Source organism: Bos indicus x Bos taurus, chromosome 3 (assembly GCF_003369695.1).
Source record: "Bos indicus x Bos taurus breed Angus x Brahman F1 hybrid chromosome 3, Bos_hybrid_MaternalHap_v2.0, whole genome shotgun sequence".
Taxonomy (NCBI): Eukaryota; Metazoa; Chordata; class Mammalia; order Artiodactyla; family Bovidae; genus Bos; species Bos indicus x Bos taurus.
In genome coordinates this window covers 79,611,315-79,633,411 of record NC_040078.1, presented here as the reverse complement: position 1 = coordinate 79,633,411, position 22,097 = coordinate 79,611,315, and the positions used below count along the sequence as shown (strand labels likewise).

The 22,097-nt window shown below is 37.6% G+C and overlaps 1 protein-coding gene across 1 annotated transcript in view; it reads left to right on the top strand.

Annotated features, from left to right (window-relative positions):
- The first annotated feature begins 6,482 nt into the window (after positions 1-6,482).
- Positions 6,483-22,097, top strand: part of PDE4B (phosphodiesterase 4B) — a 538,741-nt gene continuing 523,126 nt past the window's right edge. The window contains exons 1-2 of the mRNA XM_027536996.1: positions 6,483-6,595; positions 11,124-11,362. Of these exons, the coding sequence (XP_027392797.1) occupies positions 6,554-6,595; positions 11,124-11,362 (281 nt within the window). The 5' untranslated portion in view covers positions 6,483-6,553. The remainder of the gene's footprint in view (positions 6,596-11,123; positions 11,363-22,097) is intronic.

Sequence of the window (22,097 nt, the reverse complement as noted above, 5' to 3'; positions counted from 1 at the left end):
ATATATTTATAATTGTTATATCTTCTTCTTGGATTGATCCTTTGATCATTATGTAGTGACCTTCTTTGTCTCTTTTCACAGCCTTTGTTTTAAAGTCTATTTTATCTGATATGAGTATTGCTACTCCTGCTTTCTTTTGGTCCCTATTTGCATGGAAAATCTTTTTCCAGCCCTTCACTTTCAGTCTGTATGTGTCCCCTGTTTTGAGGTGGGTCTCTTGTAGACAACATATGTAGGGGTCTTGTTTTTGTATCCATTCAGCCAGTCTTTGTCTTTTGGTTGGGGCATTCAACCCATTTACATTTAAGGTAATTACTGATAAGTATGTTCCCGTTGCCATTTACTTTATTGTTTTGGGTTCGAGTTTATACACCGTTTTTGTGTTTCCTGTCTAGAGAATATCCTTTAGTATTTGTTGGAGAGCTGGTTTGGTGGTGCAGAATTCTCTCAGCTTTTGCTTGTCTGAAAAGCTTTTGATTTCTTCTTCATACTTGAATGAGATCCTTGCTGGGTACAATAATCTGGGCTGTAGGTTATTTTCTTTCATCATTTTAAGTATGTCTTGCCATTCCCTCCTGGCTTGAAGAGTTTCTATTGAAAGATCAGCTGTTATCCTTATGGGAATTCCCTTGTGTGTTATTTGTTGTTTTTCCCTTGCTGCTTTTAATATTTGTTCTTTGTGTTTGATCTTTGTTAATTTGATTAATATGTGTCTTGGGGTGTTTCTCCTTGGGTTTATCCTGTTTGGGACTCTCTGGGTTTCTTGGACTTGGGTGATTATTTCCTTCCCCAGTTTAGGGAAGTTTTCCACTATTATCTCCTCAAGTATTTTCTCATGGTCTTTCTTTTTGTCTTCTTCTTCTGGAACCCCTATGATTCGAATGTTGTAGCATTTAATATTGTCCTGGAGGTCTCTGAGATTGTCCTCATTTCTTTTAATTCGTTTTTCTTTTATCCTCTCTGATTCATTTATTTCTACCATTCTATCTTCTAATTCACTAATCCTGTCTTCTGCCTCTGTTATTCTACTATTTGTTGCCTCCAGAGTGTTTTTAATTTCACTTATTGCATTATTCATTATATATTGACTCTTTTTTATTTCTTCTAGGTCCTTGTTAAACCTTTCTTGCATCTTCTCAATCCTTGTCTCCAGGCTATTTATCTGTGATTCCATTTTAGTTTCAAGATTTTGGATCAATTTCACTATCATTATTCGGAATTCTTTATCAGGTAGATTCCCTATCTCTTCCTCTTTTGTTTGGTTTGGTGGGCATTTATCCTGTTCCTTTATCTGCTGAGTATTCCTCTGTCTCTTCATCTTGTTTAAATTGCTGAGTTTGGGGTGTCCTTTCTGTATTCTGGCAGTTTGTGGAGTTCTCTTTATTGTGGCGTTTCCTCACTGTGTGTGGGTTTGTACAGGTGGCTTGTCAAGGTTTCCTGGTTAGGGAAGCTTGTGTCGGTGTTCTGGTGGGTGGAGCTGTATTTCTTCTCTCTCCTTTCGAAGAGTTGGGTTGCTTTTCTGGGTGCCTGATGTCCTCTGCCGGCATTCAGAAGTTGTTTTGTGGAATTTACTCGACGTTTAAATGCTCTTTTGATGAATTTGTGGGGGAGAAATTGTTCTCCCCGTCCTACTCCTCCGCCATCTTGGCTCCTCCCTGATTTTAGTTTTCTGAATGTTAAGTTTTAAACCAACTTTTTCACTCTCCTCTTTCACTTTCATCAACAGGCTCTTTAGTTCTTCGCTTTCTGCAGTAAGTGTGATGTCATCTGCATATCTGAGGTTATTGATATTTCTCCCAGCAATCTTGATTCCAGCTTGTGCTTCATCCAGCCCAGCATTTCTCATGATGTACTCTGCGTTTAAGTTAAATAAACAGGGTGACAATATACAGCCTTGACGTACTCCTTTCCCTATTTGGAACCAGTCTGTTGTTCCATGTCAGGTTCTAACTGTTGCTTCTTGACCTGCATACAGATTTCTCAAGAGGAAGGTCAGGTGGTCTGGTATTCCCATCTCTTGAAGAATTTTCCACAGTTTGTTGCAATCAGCAATAACATGGCACTTATAATCTCTCTTTTTCTATTTTATAATGTATCAATAATATATAATGTAATGCTAAGTTATATTGTATGTTATCAATATTATATGGGCTTCCTTGATGGCTCAGACAGTAAAGAATCTGCCCGTAATGTGGGAGACCTGGGTTTGATCCCTGGGTTGGGAAGATCCCCTCGACGAAGGCATGCAACTTGCTCCAGTATTCTTGCCTGGAGAATCCCCATGGATAGAGGAGCCTGGCGGGCTACAGTCCATGGGGTTGCAAAGAGTCAGACATGACTGAGCAACTAAGAACAGTACATTAATATTATATAGCAATAGTATAATACAGTAATATAACAGTATAGTATTAAACATAACATTTCTCTGATTTCCCAAACAGAACTACTATTGCCACCCACGAGTGATGACATAGAACTATTTCTGCCTTACAAAAGCAACTTTAAATCTTGCCTGCTGACCTTCTTTTCTAAAAGCCATAAAACCATTCTAAAACTCCAACTAGATTTTACTTACTCTTTCTCTAACAGTTGTTTATTGAGACCCTGCTTTGTATCAGCCACTGTACTACACGCTGAGGGGGTAAATTTGAAACTAGCCCTCTGGCTTTGTAAATTTTTTGGACAAATCTGTTTTCAGTCAGGGTTTCCATAGGAAATAGATTGCATTCCCACAGGGAATGAAAGAAAATTTAATGGAGGTCCTATTTACAATGGAGTAGGAGATGGCAACTCACTCCAGTATTCTTGCTTGAGAATCCCATGGACAGAGGAGCCTGGCGGTCTATGGTCCATAGGGTTCCCAAGAGTCGGACACTACTGAAGCAACTTTGCATGCACACACTATATTTACAAAAAGTGTGGACAGGGTTGAGGATGACCCAAAGGGATAACCAAGCACTATAAGAATAGCAACAGTGGAAAGCTGCCATCAGCTTTATGTTTGAAAGGTGAAGTGGAAGCAGTAGTTAATGGAAGTTAGGGAAACCTGTCTTCTTAGAGATGGGTGATTATAGGAGCTGTGATCTAGAGAAAGGGCTTTCATTACTGTTGCACTCTGGCCAGTAGAGAGGACCCTTTCTTTCCTCCTGCCTTCCCGCTGTACTTCTCAGGAGTCAGACGGCTAGAGAGCCCATGGACTCAGTCTGTGAGGACCAGCCTCCTGTGACACAACCAAGATGGAGAAGGTATTGGAGTGGATCTCGAGGAGACAAATGTAAACTACCTAGAAAATAATCTCCCCTTCCCTCCTTTATTTTGTTTTTTGTAACAAGTGCTGGTTTTTATTTCTGAGTGTAAAAGTCATATATTTCATATGTAGAACATTTGAAAAACTGCCTTGTAACTTGAGATCTTGCTTTTTCCTAGCCAGGACATGCTCCCAGTTGAAGGCACATGAATCTGTCCAGTCAGCTTTCACACTCAGAGTGTTATAAAACCTAAGTTTATTTTCATGGCTAAGACCTCACAAAAATACTGTTGCATGCCCCAGATCTACTGATGTTACCCTGGAACATGTTGTCTTTCTGCCTGTCATAAACTTCCTTAGCATGGCATCTTCTTGCATAGTCACAGTCTTAGTACATTAGATTCCTTTCCATATTTTTGCACACCATATTTTTTTCCACTATCTCTGCTAAACAAATTCTACTCATTATTTAAGGCTAAAATAAAACCTCATTTATTTCCCAGAAACCCAAAGATTTTAATATTTAATTATATTCTTTGATTCACTCATCTTACAAATATTTTTGAGAACCTATTAAGTGCATATTTAACATATGTAAGTCTTTCCTGCCTGACTAGACCTAAAATTCTTGAGAGTCATATTTGCGTTGAGCTTCATTTGGATCCTATCACAGCTTTGCTCACTTCTAAGAAAATATAGTTAAGGTCTTACCTTCATTTCTGCTGGGGAAGCTTGATCACAGTTCCTTCCTGCTGAAGACAGCCTCAGAATTTCTATTCCAGTTGTGCTGTTTTATCCTATTTTTAAGTGCATTTCCTGCCAAGCAAAATGGATCACTTTTTTTGGCTTGGAAAAGAATATCACAAAAGTTTGGAAAAGAAAGAAAAATTTCTATGCCTCTTACATAATGTTCGCTGTTACAATGTTACACAGCTTCTTTAATATTTTTCTGTGCTTATATTTTTGAGAATTATAATCATTGGGTATGTCCAATTTTATATCCTACATATAAAACTTACATCTTGAATCTTGCTTTTTCTTTTAACATAGGGGTATAAACATTTTTTTTTTCAGGTTCTGCCTCAGAGAGGCACTCAAGATTGAATATAACAGAGATAAAATATATCTGTTATTTGTTGAACCTTTGCTAGGTTTCTGGAGAAGGCAATGGCACCCCACTCCAGTACTCTTGCCTGGAAAATCCCATGGATGGAGGAGCCTGGTAGGCTGCAGTCCAGGGGTTCACTAAGGGTCGGACACGACTGAGCGACTTCATTTTCACTTTTCACTTTCACACATTGGAGAAGGAAATGGCAACCCACTCCAGCGTTCTTGCCTGGAGAATCTCAGGGACAGGGGAGCCTAGTGGGCTGCTGTCTAGGGGTCGCACAGAGTCAGACATGACTGAAGCGACTTAGCAGCAGCAGCAGCTAGGTTTCAAGCAGGTTTTGAGTAAGAACTCTAAATTTCTGCTTATTCCTCTTTGGTCAGTGTTAGGAAAGCTCAATAATTGTAATCATGCCTCGGTGTATGATGAGGAAATTATTTTCCTTGTCATATTGAACTGAACACCTGGAAAGTCTGTGGGGTTCTCTCCTTAGAAGACTTACAGAGGTGCAGTTTCTCCCTCCCCCACTCTCCTATCTACTCTGTCAATTTTGCTGCCAACCTCTGCATAATATAGTCAAATTATGTGCGAGAAATTCAACCCTGGTTTCCTGGGTGATGGTACAATGCCACTACTTAGTATTCCTAGTCACATAGCTACAGTTCCATCACTCTGTTAATCTATATATATCTTCATGTTTGAGAAGCAGACATTTCAAATCCAGCATGTATTAAGGGTTTTCAATGTACCATGTAAGAAAACATAGGAGCTTCTGGATCTCAGTATTGATGAAGCCATTTTTTAATTACTAAAAATTATATTTATTTTTTAAACTTTTTTCTTACAGAAAATCTTAAACACACAAAAGTGGGAGATTTTTGATATTAAGATTTGAGAATCCACTGTCTGGACCAATATTTTTGGATTCAATGATTTCTGCAGTGTATCTTTTCCAGTGCAGTTTTGCAAAGTCAAAACTCTTCATATTCTTTTTTAGACTATTGTATGTCTGAACTTTAAATTTTGGCCTGTTTTAATAGCCTAAGTTTTCATATTCATAAACCAGTGACTCTTTTTCCTCTGGAGTTTGCACAAGTAGGATGCACCCTTAAATTTTGGAAATGTTATTGAGGTTCTTTGTTTCTGAAGTGAATTCTAGTGATCTACACAAAACAAATGTCATGAACTGAAGTGTCTGCTTCAGAATGGCCAAGTTTGTGTGATTTAAACCAGAAAATTCTAGCTCTTTCTACCTCTTGGTTGCTAAATTCTCTGTGATGAATATTTGCATATGTACATATAAGAAGTTTAAACTAATGGTAAAATTGAAATTAAGATTTTTTGGGTCACACATATTTTTTGTATTGGTTTAGTTTCCTTTTTATTGACACTAGCATCAATGGATCATGGAGAAGGAAATGGCAACCCACTCCAGTATTCCTGTCTGGAGAATCCTATGGACTGAGAAGCCTGGCGGGCCACAGTCCATAGGGTGACAGAGTTGGACACGACTGAAGTGACTTAGCATGCATGCATGCATCAATGGATCATATACCTTAAATTCTAAATCTGCTATGTTTTAACTGTGTTGGTGGTTTAGTCACTAAGTTGTGTCCAACTCTTGCAACCCCATGGACTCCTCTGTCCATAGGATTTTCCAGGTAAGAATACTGAAGTGGTTGCTATTTCTTTTCTAGTTTTAGATGTGTTACTTTGGCCAAATCAATTTTCTGGTCCTCTGTTATCTCATTATTAAAAAAAAAGATGAAATCAATTTCACAGATTGTTATGGAGATCAAATGAAATACTGGTTGGGAAGATAATTCATAAGTATAAAGCCTTTCACTAAAACCTAGTATTTCTATAGTCTTAAAGATCGTTGATAATTTGGGAGCCTAATTATTACCCGCTATTCCTTTTCTCTCCCTTTAGATAGCTTTTCTTGGACTTTTGCATGTTGTGAACCTCTTTTCTCACAGCTCAGCTTTAGTTAGCTTGGTAAATTGTGATATTTGCTTATCCACATGCATTGTATACCGTCAGATGTTAGTGCAGAGAACACCGTGTATTTGTATTTAACAAAGGATACTGAGCTGTTCTTTGTTTGTGTGTCTTTTTTCCCTGTAGGTCTTAAAAACTGACAGCAAAGCTGCCCTGAATAACAGACATCCTGAGAGGGGCTGTTTTTCACCTGTATAATGAAGAAAAGCAGGAGTGTGATGACGGTGACGGCTGATGATGTAAGTTCCAAAAGCCATAGAATTGCCGATTCTACCCACTCTTTGTCTGCCTAATAAAGAATGCATTCCATGATTCTGTTCTAAGGGCAGGTAAGGTTGTTTAGAAGTACCACTCCATCACTAGGTATTTCTATGACACGGGGCATTGCCAGCCCTTGGACCCAGAACTCTGCAAGGTAGACAGCAGGCATACCACCCTCTTTACAGCTTGGAAATAGGCTCAGTTTGAGCTTTGTGGTTTTTATTTACAAAATACAAGTCTGGAAATTTTTCTTTTCACCATTTCTTGATGACTTTCTTGTACATTTTTATCCATGTATAGCTAGTCCTTGAGTCACCGCTTGAGGTGGGGTCTTTGACAGCTGTTTGTATTTAGAAGAAAATTGTGAGGTACACATCTTCTAGGACTTAACTGCTCAGTGTGGGCCTCAGACCAGCAGTGCTAGCATCATCTGTGGATTTATTAGAAATGCAGAATCTCAGAACCATACCTTAGACCTATTGATCAAACTTTGTATTAACAAGTTCCCAGGGAGACCAGTTACGTACAGTATATTTGAGAAGCCTTGCTCTGGGTCCTTTGAAGAAGTAAAGAAGTCTATAGACATTATTTTCAATAGCTTTGCATCTTGGTCAGCTGAGATTATCTTTTTTGCTTTCAATTGATCAATCCCCCATTCATGTCTCTTAAAGAAAAAAACCCTGGGATTTTCCCATAGTACTATTTGTATAAGGTATGCTCCAGATTCTATTTCTTTGGAAGAGTAAAACTAAGCAATACAATCTGTCTATAAAGGATGATCAATTATTTTTTCTTTTCATTCTATCATCGCAGTGATTATCCTAATCCTCTCTGAGGTAATGGTTGACACAATCAAAAGATAGGGAAGTTTTCTCAGAAGAATGTGCAGGAAAGAAATGCATGTTTGAAGAATACAAACCCCACCTGGAGAGGATTGTTTTTACCTAGATTTGCACTGTCCAGCATGGTAGCCACTAGTCACATGTGACTCTGAAGCACTAGTGTGAATGGAGAGGTGCTGTAAATGTGAAATACATTTTGGATCTTGAATTCATAACAGTACAGATAGAAAAGAATATAAAATATGTCATTAGTAATTTTTGATATAGATTACATGTTGAAATGTCAATATTTTGGACAATCTAGGCTAAGTGAAATATATTATTAAAGGTAATTTCATATTTCTTTTTTTTAATGCGATTACTAGAATATTTAAAATTATACATTTAGCTCCCATTTGTGGTTTGTTCTTTATTTCTAGTGAACAGTAATAATCTAAAACTTTTCACCATGTACCTCAACTTTTCAAATATAGTACAGAAGATCATATCAAATGTTACACACAGTATCTCTTCCCTAACAATGAAAGCAACTTGGCAGATACTATGTTTTATATGCCACACTCTGAAGAAAGATTCACCCTTAAGTCAAGGATATTTTATTATATTCTTCATTATTTCAGCTCAGCAAACAGTTACTCAGTGATTTAAATGTTCACTTGATATTATTTAGCACCTCTTATGCACCAACCACTGGTTAGTTCTAGGGATTAGTGTTCTTGTCCCTTTGAAGTTTATATTACAGAGGGGAGGGCATAAATAAATCAATAAATTATAAAATAAGTCCAGCTATAATAAGAGCTGTACAGAAAAATGAAGTTGGTCGGGTGGGGGGGAAGAATAACTGGATGATGACTATAAGTGTTTATAGAAGGATGACATGAAGAGATGACATATGGACAGTGAAGACATATGAACGTTGAAGGAATGAACTCTGAGAAGATCTGGGGGAGGAGCATTTCTGGCAAAGGGAACATGTGATTTCCAGAAGTAACATTCAAATTAATGTTTTTTCCCTCTGCAAATCTTTGATCTGATAAATGATACAGTCAACCAATATCATGCTGGTTAAAATAGGAAAAGAAATCCAGGATCACAAATTCAGTAGTTTAGAATTGACAGAATTAGATTTTGCCTTTGAGGGTGTTAGCAAATTGGGGACAGTAATTATGAGTATGAATTAGAGTTTGAGGTAATTATATTGATAATGCAACACGGGTTAATGAAGTGTTTGTAAAACAGTGTTAATGTTTTCAACATTTAACGTAATTTCTAAAAGGCTATTCCATTATGTTCTTTTGTGGCAATGCATGTTCACATTAATTGGAGTCTTTAGAAGAAATTCTTAAGACTCAAAGAATGACTCCACATCTCTATTTCAAGTATGTTCACAAGTCAGTATGGGAGATATTTTGTGGTAGGTGGTGACTTTGTTACCTTTCAAATAAGTATCATGTAAGTACCCACTTAGTTTATTCACTGCACTTATACCTGGTTGGTAATATTTACTTTCCTAAAAGAGGAAAAAATATCCAATAACTTTATTATAAGACCATTGTGATTTGTGGTTTAACTAAGTAACATTCTCATTTTGGTTCTTTTGTACAGTATTTCTTGTATAGGTGGTAAAATATTTGCTGAAGACTTTGGTTTCCAGATAATTGGTACTGTCTTTACGTGTATATTTGGAACAAACTGATATATAAAAGTTCTGACTTTTAGTTTGTTCCTGAATCTCTTTAGGAAGACTTTGTCTCTTCTAAGACTTTCTTTCTCCTCTAGTCTTTTTGAGAAAGAAACTTACATATGCTATGTTTTCTTCTCAGCTCTTATTTCTAACACATACAAATACACATACATACATACACACACACACACACACACACACACACACACACACATGAGTAAGTGCCAAGCCATGGTAGATTTAATATAATCAGTTTTTAAACCAGTTTGTTTGTTTAAACCAAAGGTGGCCTAGTCCCAATTACTAAACAGTTAAATCCTGAGCACATTCCAGAATATTTCAAACTCTGGAGAATTCTAGATTGTTTGAGCTTCTTCCTGCTACTGAATTGTGGTTCTACTGAATTTTAAATAAGTGGTATTTGAAAACCTTAAGTCAAACAAAAAAATATGATGACATCCAATTTCCAGGTGGAGAGAACGGGGCCCCTGAAAATTGTCAGGCCTATGCATGCCAAGATTTTCGTCATGAAAATGTGGCTTTGTATAGATGAGATAAGCATAAATAACTAGAACATAAGTCCTGCTGCTTTTTGCTGTTGTACCCTCTCAAATTAGGACTGTACAAGATTCTAATATGTGTGCTACAAATATTTGTTGAATGATCCCAGCTAGGCCCTTAAACTTGAATTAATTATTCTTATGTGAGCTAGTATAGGGATGGGTAGAGGAGTGGTGGGTGGAGAAATTCTGTTTGTTTAAAGGCAGTCTAGTACCAGGCTCTCCTAAGTCTATTTTGAAGGGCAGTAGGAAGTACCTATCTTTTAAGAGCTACTGAATGACTTCCAGGTGAGAGATCTTGGTCTGATGTTAGGACTTCAATTATTGCTTAAGATACGAGTGGAGAGTGACAGATAGAACTTTTAAACTCCAAGTGGCTATCAGTGGCTATTTGCATTGCCGCAACATTTGCTGTCTAGCTCAGAGGTTAAAGCGTCTGCCTGCAATGCAGGAGACCTGGGTTTGAACCCTGAGTTGGGAAGATCTCCTGGAGAAAGAAATGGCAACCTACTCCAGTATTCTTGCCTGGAGAGTCCCATGGATGGAGGAGCCTGGCGGGCTACAGTCCACAGGGTCTTAAAGAGTCGGATACGACTGAGCGTCTTCACTTTCACTTTCACTTTCAAGCCAGTATGAGTGGTGAACCAGGCAGAGGCTCTTTGGGGTCTTTTACTCTCCACAGTACCAGGAACCAGAGTCACCAAGAGATACAGGAAGAATGAATAACTCTTATTGTTGGTTATAATTCAATGCCCTTATCTTCTCACAAGTATTTCATTTCATGTCAGCCTTAGGGCACATATTGAACATATGGCAGTTCAATTCAGGACCAGATAAAGTATATTCTTTTTTTTCTGAACTCTTATATATTTAACTCCCTCCCCCTATTGACCCCTAAACCCCCTCAACTCTGAGGAGAACTTTTATGAGAAAAGGAAAAGTCAGGTACCCAGTCACCCACAATTATGAGTATCTCCCTGGTCTGAGATAGAAAATATTTTTCCTTCAAAACATTGGGCAAGAAATGTTATACTTTAACTAGTATAGCTTATTCCCATGTTGCAGAATGATAACATCAGTATCCAAAATATATTTTCAGTGAATAGCTTTTATTTTAGCAAGTTAAAAGAGAAAGAAAAAAAAAAGAATAATTTAAAAAAGACAAGATATCCACAGTCGTAAAGATCACCATGACTATGCAACTGATATGTTTAAAATTTGAGCATTAGCCCCCATGCCTATATGTCTTCTCTTAAGCTTTTGATGTCAGTGTTAGATTCTGATTGTGAGATACTGAATAAGGACTTTATGAGTGACAGCTTGATCATTTAGTTTCTTATTTTACTACATTGTGCATCATTTTAAACATTTGAATCTCACTTTCTTTTTCCTCTTTTTTCTTCTCCTGTGGTTCCTCTAGAATGTTAAAGATTATTTTGAATGTAGCTTGAGTAAATCCTACAGTTCTTCAAGTAACACACTTGGGATCGACCTCTGGAGGGGGAGAAGGTGCTGCTCAGGAAACTTGCAGTTGCCACCACTGTCTCAAAGACAGAGCGGAAGGTCAAGGACACCTGAGGGAGATGGCATTTCCAGACCAACCACGCTTCCTCTGATGACACTGCCAAGCATTGCTATTACAACTGTAACCCAGGAGTGGTGAGTAGCCCCCAGTGTAAATGTCAGCTGGAAGTTTTATTTTCCAGTTACTCCAGATACAATTTTCTTGTTACTAAAATGTTAGTTATCTGTGGAATAACTAAGGCTTTTGACATTTTGAGAATTTGTTTCCCTTTGGGTAGCAAAATGAGATCTTTTAAACACTGGAGATACTGTCTAACTTCTTAAGATTGGGAGGAGCCTGTTGAAGAAGGAATGAGATGCATTTTTATTAATGGCTGGGAAAGCAAAATTACTGCCTATGATCTTTTTTTTTTTTAACTTCAGTGAATGTTGACATGTTTAATTTAGAAAAGAACAATCATATAGGAGTACCTAAAGGAAATACATATATATGATATATATAAATCATCTATATTATATATATGAATGACAAGAGATATTCTTATTGCTATACTCAAAATATAATTATTCTTAATTTCTTTTCACTATAATCCCACTTTAATAATTTCAGTTTATGATTAGATAGTAAATAAAACACTTTTGTAAATCAAAAGAGGAATGAAAATTGTACTATGGGAGATGCTTGGACTTTTTGCAGAAGCTATGTGAAAGAGACTATAGTGTTGAAACATTAATCAAGTACATATAATTTATGACTGTGGTTAAAATTGTGCCATGATATTTCTTCAAATATGTGTTTTTATCACATATTTAGTGTTTAGCACTTTCTCTGATTTTTCTTTTTCCTTTACGTAATCCAAATATTTTTCCAAGAATAGCCTGCGTATATAACATGGAGTCCTGTTCAAATGAAAAATACTTTCTCTATATTTTATATAATTTTAAATTATAATAATGTGGTGCTTTTAAAATGACTTTTAAAGTCATTTTTTAAGGAAAATAACTAAACATTAAATCACTGTGCAATATCATTGCTGTAAATCCTTAAAATCTGTGAGCTTCGTTGAGTGCCACATTCCATGACCGTATACTGAGCTGTGCAGTGCTGATGAGTAGTCCCGTGTGTGCTCACTGGATGATGCAGGAAAGCTTTTAGCTGGTGGTTATCAAATACACTAAGAATTAGATCCCTGAGACTTCAGGTATCACAGTTACTAGCACGAAATGCTTCACCAAGCAGTCTGTATATGATAGACAAGCATGTAAAACATTATAAGGGGAATGGGTTAAAGTTTTGAAAAGTAGTAACTGGCATCTTCTCCTTAGCTGAATTAACATTACAATAGTCATAACCAATCACTGAGAACTCAAATGGGCATGTGGCTCCCACATCGCTTACTCAGTCACATAGCCTATGTGATCAGTCTTGGTTTGCTTCTATAATATGACAGATTTGGAATCTGAAATATAAATCTATACAGATTTATATTTCAGCAAGTTGGCACCAGTGCGGTAGTACCAGTTGTTACAAGATTGAAATGCTTCCTGATGTTGGTAAATACATGCTTTCCTGGGCTTTATGATTATCCTTATTACTATCCCAGGCTCTTCCCCAGAAGGAAATTCTTCACAAACCAACAGTAAAGAGGTGATCAGTTGACGACTAGTACAGGAGGAGCCCAGTTTCTTTGGGCATTGGTGCTTTCTCTGTTAGAATAACAGTCTGGATAAAATGTACCTTGCAGTGTTGTAGTTCATTTTACCCAAAGACCCTTTGGGAGTTATGGAATTGTTCTTTCCTTAAAGTATTGAATCCAGACTCTGACATGTTGGGCACGCTTCTTTACCTCTCTAAGTTGAATGTGTTCATCTGTACATACAAAGAGAATAATTGTACTCAATCTCATGGGCTATTGTAAGGATTAGATATGGTGATCTCTATAAAATGCCTAGTTTAGTAAAAAGCACATATTAGGCAGTCAACAAGCATTAGTTTCTCTTCTCTTGATCATTATCCATTAAAGCCTTTTGAACATGAGAAACCATGTTTCAAGTATCAGTAGCCTCAGGCTGAGCATCAGTAGTTTAGAATGAAATGGAGGATTTACCCATTATCCAGTTGGTCTTGCAGTCAGCCAGCACCACATATGAGTAATTAACTTATAATTTTCTTTTTTTCCCCAATCACCTGGATACTTTTTAAAGTGTGAGAGTATTCAGTCATTGACTGCAAATTTATTTTTAAGTATAAGCAACTAAAAGCATTTCAATGCATCCCTTAGAAATATTTCTTTTGTAATATTGATAGAGACTGGAGGAATTCTGGCAGAGGAATTTTCATTGAAAGACCATTTGATTAGAAGTGAGAAAGTAGGGTTCAGATATCATCAGGGCCATCACTTGATGAAAGGTCCTAGAGATAAGGAATGCAGCCTACAACCCTGTGTGGGAAAGAATTATACTCACCACTTAGAGTGTGGAGAATGTGGAATCAATCTACAAGCCTAGATGATGGGTCAGTAAACTTTTCTTGCCAGTTAGTAAATATTTTTGGCTTTGTGGGCTTTATAGTCACTGTTGTGACTATTCAGCATCACCAGTGTAGTATGAATGTGGCCATAGACAGTGCATAAATGAATGTAGCTGGTCTCCAGTAAAACTTTATTTACATAAACAGGCAGGAGGCTAGATTTTGCCTGCCAGTCAGTTTGATGACTTCTGTTCTAGACTAGCAAATATCCCCAAGATATGATGCCCTCTCTGATAATTGCTTTGACAGCTGTAACTGGGTGAAACTGACCTTGAGTTCCTGGTTGGTGTTCTAAACGTGTCAAAGATATGGGAATATGTGCTATATATCAAGTCTTTAAAGCTAGTGAAGGAATTTGAATGAGAACAAATAATAATTACTACCCAGTGTATATAAAGTTAAATATTGGGTTGGCCAAAAAGTTCGTTTGGGTTTTTTCTATAAGATGTTATGGAAAAACTTGTACAAACTTTTTGGCTAACCCAATAGAAAAGATTGCTGTAAATTTAGCTCTTGTTTGGGGAGAATACATTGGATGAAGGGAGTTGGGCATCATCACAGGCAAAAGGCCTGGAATAGAAGGAAAGTGACTTGATTTACTGTGGAGAAAGGAAGAGTGAGGACCTGAGCCCAGTTGGGTGAACATCCATCTTGCTACCTTTTGGGTGAATTTCATCATTCCACAAAAACTCAAATGAATAAACAGAGATAAACAGAGATGATATAACTTTTCAGAGTTGTGGTGAGAGAGAAAATGTTTTTGGTGTATGTAGCATAGTAACTAGCACTTTAGTGGTTATTTTGATATTATTGTTATTTTATTGTTAAATATTGACTAAACAGCCAGTATTATGCATTTTTTTTATTGCTGGGGATTCCGGGGGAATTTCACCACCTGCGTTATTAGAACCATCTTGGAAATATGATGAAAGAAGAATTCATATATGAAAGCAGGATGCTATTTTTATTACTGATAAAGTTGATACTGGAATATGTACTCTATGTCTGTGGGCAAGTAGATGTCTAACACTGTGCACCATAATTATACAGACTTACCACGCAGTAATAGGAAGTGCTGGTGCTGGCCAGGCAGATCTTGTCCTCAGAGACAGAATCTAACTCTAAAAAACTTGAACATGAAAGAGTTGTAGAATCCTGCCCAGGTGAGACAGTAGGAAGGAAGGACTGATTTCTGCATGTCTGCTTTCTCCTCTGGAAAGACCAATGCGGATTAAATTATTCCTTCTCCCTATGGAAGGCTGAGTGAAAAGGCAGAAGGTGGTTAGAAATGTTAAGACAGTGGCATTTGACACTTGGAAGACATGTCCAAAGTGGAAAAAATACGTTCTTCCTGACATTCCCCAACCTTTCCCCTTCTTTTCACCTTTAGTCTGGGGTTACACTAGGGACATGGCTGATGCCACATATCTGGTGGTCTTTATTTTTTTTTAATAGTTCAAGGAGTTTACTGACCTACCAAATTTATTAATGTCACTACAGTCACCACAACCAAATTAGGAAAATAAGTCAATACTCAGCCTTGACTGTCTATAGTTAAATCTTTAATTTAAACTTTCCTCCATGAGGCTCTTAGAACTCTTTGACTCCTTCTAACACTTCCTTGTTTGCAATTGTTAATTATCTGTTTTTTAACCTGAAAATATACTAGCTCTCTGTTTGGGATCATTTACCTTTTTGCTTGAAGTAAGTCCTTTAGAATTTACTGTCATTTTTTTTCTGTTTCTCTGAAAATTTCCTTATTTTGTCTCATGCTTGAAAGTGTTTTCTTTTTCATTATGTAGCAGTCTGTTTAATTCAACACTTTCCCCTTGCCTTTTGGCTTCCATTACTGTTGTTGGGAAAATGGCTCTAATTGTTTTACTGTGTAAATAAACTGCATTTGGGGTGGGGGACCCTTGATTTCTGAACTCCATCTTTGATGTGTCTATGGGTGGATTTCCTTTTATTTATCCTCCATGAGATTTACTGGACTTCTTGAATATGTTTTTTGGTATCTTTTATCATTGGATCTGGAATATTCTTTGTCATTATTTCTTCAAATATTTTCTCTGTCAGCCTTTTGCTCCTCTGCTATTGGACTTTGTATTTTGGATCTATTGGAATGTATTTTGGATATACTTCTTTATCTTCCATTTCTTTTAATGTCTTTCACACATATATGGTTAAACGGTATTTGTCTTTGGGGTTGTATTCTTGTAATTGCTTTTGGCCTGCTTCTGGTTTGCTAATTCTCTTTTCAACTATGTTTAATTTGCTGTTAAACCTATTATATTGCATATGTCAATTTTGATTATTATATTTTTTATTTTTAAAATTTGTATTTATTTAGCTTTTAAGTGTGAGGTAATTTTATGTAGTTTTCTTTTCCCTACATGTATTAGTTAACTATTATTGCATAACAAATAACCCCCAAATGTAATGGCTTAAAATAACAAGCATGTTTTATCTACTTTCTGTGGGCCAGGAATCTAGTTGTGATCTAGCTGGGTCCCTCTGGCTGGGTCTGTCACAAGGCCAGAGTCAAGTTACTAACCAGTGATACCATCATTTCAATGGTTGACTGGGTGGGAGGGACAGCTTCCAAGCTCACTCACATGGTTTTTGACAGGTTCATGTCCTTGTTGCCTGTTGACTGAAAACATCAGTTTTTGCTATATGGACCTCTCTCTTGGGCTACTCACGACATGGCGGTTTGCTTTGTATGGAACAAAGGCTTTTGATAGAGAAAGATCGATAGAAATAAAAAAATTTTTAGTGATATCACATCACTTTTGCACATTATATTCATTAGATCTAGCCCATACAAAGGGGAGGAATTGTGCAACTCCTGAATATGAGGAGGTGGGCATCACTGAGGACTAAGTTGGAGGTTGCCTATCATATTGCTTCCCAGGTGGTGCTAGTGGTAAAGAACCTGCCTGCCAACGCAAGAGACTTAAGATATGCAGTTTCGATCCCTGAGTCAGGAAGATCCCCTGAAGGATGGCATAGCCACCCACTCCATTCTTGCCTGGAAAATCCCATGGACAGAGGAGCGTGGCAGGCTACAGTCCATAGGGTCACAAAGAGTGGGACAGGACTGACGTGACTTAGCACACACACATCGTACTGCAGATGTCTACAGCTTTTAAAAAGTTCTCTAAATAGAGCAAGAGAAAGGAGAATAGACAAATCCACTATTAAGTTGTAGACTTCAACACTGCAGAAAACTGATAGAGCAAACAAGGAGAAAATCATTAGAAATATATTTGACCTGAACAGCATTATCAATCAACTTTATGTAATTGAAGTTTTTAGAATACTTCATCCAATAACAACACAATATGTATTCTTCTCAAGATTGCATTGAATGCTCACCGAGATGCATCTATTCTGGGCTATTACCCATAGCTTAACAAATTTAAAATAATTAAATGGTCTGTGCTCTCAGACATAGTGGAATTAAATAAGAAATCAACAACAGAAACATAAGTGGGAAGTTCCAAATATTCAGAGATTAGAAATCCAACTATAAATAATAGACCAAAATAGCCAAAGAGAAATCTCAAGAAAAAATTAAAAGTATTTCGAACTAAGTAAAAATAAAAGTAATATTTACTATAATTTATAGAATGCAAAAAGCATTGCTTAAAGGGAAATTTATTTCTATATCTATATCTATCTATGTATCTGTTTCAATCTCTTCCTGTGTATATTTTGACAACAAAGAACTAAATCAATAAGCCTTCTGTATAAGAAAACTATAAAGAAAAGGAACAATTTAAGACTCAAGTAAGCAGAAGAAAAATAATAATTAGAGCAGAAATCAATGCAATTGAAGACAGGAAAATAATAGAGAAAATTAGTGCAATCAAAAGATGGTGCTTTGTAAAAGTCAATACACTGATAAACTTTTGATCAGGTTAGCCAAGAAAAAGAAGAAAAGACATAAATTACCACTTTTAGAAATGAAAGAGAGAACATTACTATTGATTCCCTGGAGATGAAAAAAATAATAAAGGAATACTGTGAGCCACTCTCCCACATATTAGAAAATTTAGTTGAAATGGACTAATCCCTGTACTGTGCGTGGGAAGTTGCTTCAATCATGTCTGACTCTTTGCAACCCCAGGGACTGAAACACACCAGGCTTCTCTGTTCATGGGATTCTTGAGGTAAGAATACTGGAGTGGGTTGCCATTTCCTCCTCCAGGGAATCTTCCTGACCCAGGGGTTGAACCTGAGTCTCTTATGTATTATGCATTGGCAAGCAGATTCTTTACCACTAGCGCCACCTTGTAGGTGAACTGGTGAGTTGTGATACATACACACAGTACAATGCAGTAATTGATATAAAATATAGTAGGAGGTGCACAGAGAAAGATGAATTTTAGACAATATTAGAAATTTCTTCTTTTGAGACATGTAAATTCAGTGCAGAAAAGAAGGAATGTATTGGAAATGACAAGGAGAGAAATAGGAAAAACTCATTTCCAAAGGTGGAGATAAGTTCAGTTCAGTCGCTCAGTTGTGTCCGACTCTTTGAGACCCCATGAATCACAGCACGCCAGGCCTCCCTGTCCATCACCAACTCCCAGAGTTTACTCAAACTCATGTCCATCGAGTTGGTGATGCCTCCAGCCATCTCATCCTCTGTCGTCCCCTTCTCCTCCTGGCCTTAATCCCTCCTAGCATCAGGGTCTTTTCCAATGAGTCAACTCTTTGCACGAGGTGGCCAAAGTATTGGAGTTTCAGCTTCAACATCAGTCCTTCCAATGAACACCCAGGACTGATCTCCTTTAGGATGGACTGTTTGGATCTCCTTGTAGTCCAAGGGACTCTCAAGAGTCTTCTCCAACACCACAGTTCAAAAGCATCAATTCTTCGGCACTCAGCTTTCTTCATAGTCCAACTCTCACATCCATACATGACTACTGGAAAAACCATAGCCTTGACTAGACGGACCTTTGTTGGCAAAGTAATGTCTCTGCTTTTCAATATGCTATCTAGGTTGGTCATAACTTTCCTTCCAAGGAGTAAGCGTCTTTTAACTTCATGGCTGCAATCACCATCTGCAGTGATTTTGGAGCCCCCCAAAATAAAGTCTGACACTGCTTCCACTGTTTCCCCATCTATTTGCCATGAAGTGATGGGACCAGATGCCATGATCTTCGTTTTCTGAATGTTGTTTTAAGCCAACTTTTCCACTCTCCTCTTTCACTTTCATCAAGAGGCTCTTTAGTTCTTCTTCAGTTTCTGCCATAAGGGTGGTGTCATCTGCATATCTGAGGTTATTGATATTTCTCCCGGAAATCTTGATTCCAGCTTGTGCTTCTTCCAGCCCAGCATTTCTCATGATGTACTCTGCATACAAGTTAAATAAGCAGGGTGACAATGTATGGTGTAGATCAGTGGTTTCCAAATGTTAGAGTGATTCAGGATCACTTGGATAACTTACTGAAAAACACATTGCTGAACCCCAACCATAGAGCTGGGAGTTTGGGATAGAGATGGTGATCTGTAGTTCTAAGAAGTTCCTAGGTGATACTGAGGACATTGGTAAGTTACTGAAGGACTTTAAAAAATGAAATAAGACAAATGTTCTTATTTTAAATAGCTCGCTTTGATGACAGTATGGTATTGATATTGAGACAGAAAGGTAATGTAGACTTGCTTTAGTCCAAGTGAGCAATGATGATGGCTGAGTCAGGACAAAGTCTAGGAAAATGGTCAGAGGACACATGTGCTATAGGACACTTTTCTAGGAGCTGAGATACAATGGAATGTGATGGAGAAATTCTCTGTTTTTATGCAGTTTCCATTCTAAGGAGGTATATGGAGCTTCCCTGGTGGCTCAGATGGTAAAGAATATACCAGAGTGCAGGAGATGCAGGTTCAATCCCTGAGTCAGAAAGATCCCCTGGAGAAGGGAGTGGCTACCCACCCCAGTATTCTTGTCTGGAGAATTCCATTGACAGAGAAGCATGGCGGGCTACAGTCTATGGGGTCACAAAGAATTGGACATGACTGAGCAACTAACACTTTCACTTTTTCATAGAATAGAACTAATATCCATACTTTCCTTCTTTCCAACAACAAGAAAGCTAGCATTGTAACTGAGCACATGGTTCCCCAGAAAACAAACAGTTCTTTCAAAGCCATTCTTGCAGCTTCCTTTTAGTCTAGCTAGAACCTATATACACTAGGTTCTGGGAGATCATTCCAAAAATCAGAGGGTGTCCACTCACTTCCATTTCCCCCACCTCTGTGGACTGGAGTGGGTGTGCAGTGCTGAGATTTATTGTACTGTGTGGCCAAGGTAACACTGTGGGCCTGATGGAACAGCAAAGCTGAAGGGCCCTGAGCATGTGATAGCTGCATGGAGAGCTACCACCCACGCTGGGTTTTCATGGGAAGTAAATACAATTCTTTTGTTGTTTTGGGCTTGTCTCTGATACAGTAGCTGAACCTGTATCATAAGTAATACTGGGGGAAGTATATAATTGTAGTGGAGGTTTACATAAAGGGGACGCCCAGATCATGAGTCTCACAAAGGCAGTCATTTAAAAGTATAAATAAGTTATATAAATATGTTGTTTACAGCTGGATCCATTAAACTTAACATATTATTCAAAATGACTATTAGCTATACTTTGCATGCAAGGAAGAGTTTTACAGAATGCCCAAGCCAGTCAGTTGGTTATTACTCAGTCAAGAAAGATTCACTTGTACAAGGTACTTACATCTGAGTGTGCCAGCCAGTGTGATGACTGCTGAATATCCCTTCATTATGTCTTCTTATTATGTGATATACTTACTAATCCAATACTAAGTAAAGTGGGTAATTAATTGATAAAGGCATGAGTCTGTTCATGGAGGTGCCATCTAATTACAATAGTGATTTAAATAAGTAGCAGAACACTATAGAATGAAATAATGTGATAACAGGAAATAAGCAGGGTGATCTGACAGAGTAATGTGAGCTGAGCCAAAGAATGGTACTTAGATAAAGTAACTATGAAATACTTCCAAGAGGAGATGATATTTGATTGATATCTAAATGATAAAAAGCAGTTAATCTGTTCAAAAAGTGGATACAGGCTCTTAATAGGCAGAGGGAATAGAACTATAAAAGCCCTGGGTTGGGAAAGAGCCTAGTATATTTGAATAGGAGAAAGGAGACCAGTGTGGCTGGAGCACAGAAAACAAGGGAGAAGAAGATAGAAGTTGGGATTTGAAAGGAGCGGTTAGATTAGATACTCACTTGTAGTCTATTACAAGGAGTTTTGTTTTATTCTAAGAGCAATGACTAACAACCTCAGATAGGCAGATGATACCACTCTAATGACAGAAAGTGAAGAGGAACTAAAGAGCCTCTTGATGAGGGTAAAAGGGGAGAGTGAAAAAACTGGCTTAAAGCTCAACATTCATAAAACTAGGATTATGGCATCTGAGCCTATTACTTTATGGCAAATAGATGGGGGGAAATGGAAACTGGCAAATTTTATTTTCTTGGGCTCCAAAATCACTGTGAATGGTGACTGCAGCCGTGAAATGAAAAGACACTTGCTCTTGGAAGAAAAGCTATGACAAACCTAGAAAGCATATTAAAAAGCAGTGACATCACTTTGCTGACAAAAGTCCATCTAGTCAAAGCTGTGTTTTTTCCAGTACTCATGTTCAGATGTGAAAGTTGGACTATAAAGAAGCCTGAGTATGGAAGAACTGATGCTTTTGAATTGTGGTTCTGGAGAAAATTGTTGAGAGTTCTTTGGACTTCAAGGAGATCAAACCAGTCAACCCTGAAGGAAATCAACCCTGAATATTCATTGGAAAGACTGAAGCTGAAGCTCCAATACTTTGGCCACTTTATGCGAATAACTAGATCATTGGAAAAGACCCTGATGCTGGGAAAGATTGAGGGCATGAGGAGAAGGGGACAACAGAGGATGGGATGGCTGGATAGCAGCACTAACTTAATGGACATGAGTTTGAGTAAACTCAGGGAGATAGTGAAAGACAGGGAAACCTGGCATGCTGCAGTGGGGTCACAAAGAATTGGATATGACTTAACAACAAAGAGCAGTGAGAAGTCTTAATAATGTTTTAAACAAAAAATATGACAGGATTTGACTTTGAAAGAATAATGTTTTGGGTACAGGTATAATGAATTGTAGGGTCAAAGTGGAAGCAGAGATGAATGCAGAGAAGTCATTTGAAGCAGGATGAGGCCAGAAGAGATGGAGAAAAGTGAAAGGATTTGATTGATGTTTACAAGTGTGTTGATAGGGCTTGCTAGGGGATGCATGCAGAGGTCTGGGAAAGGAAGGCATCAACAAC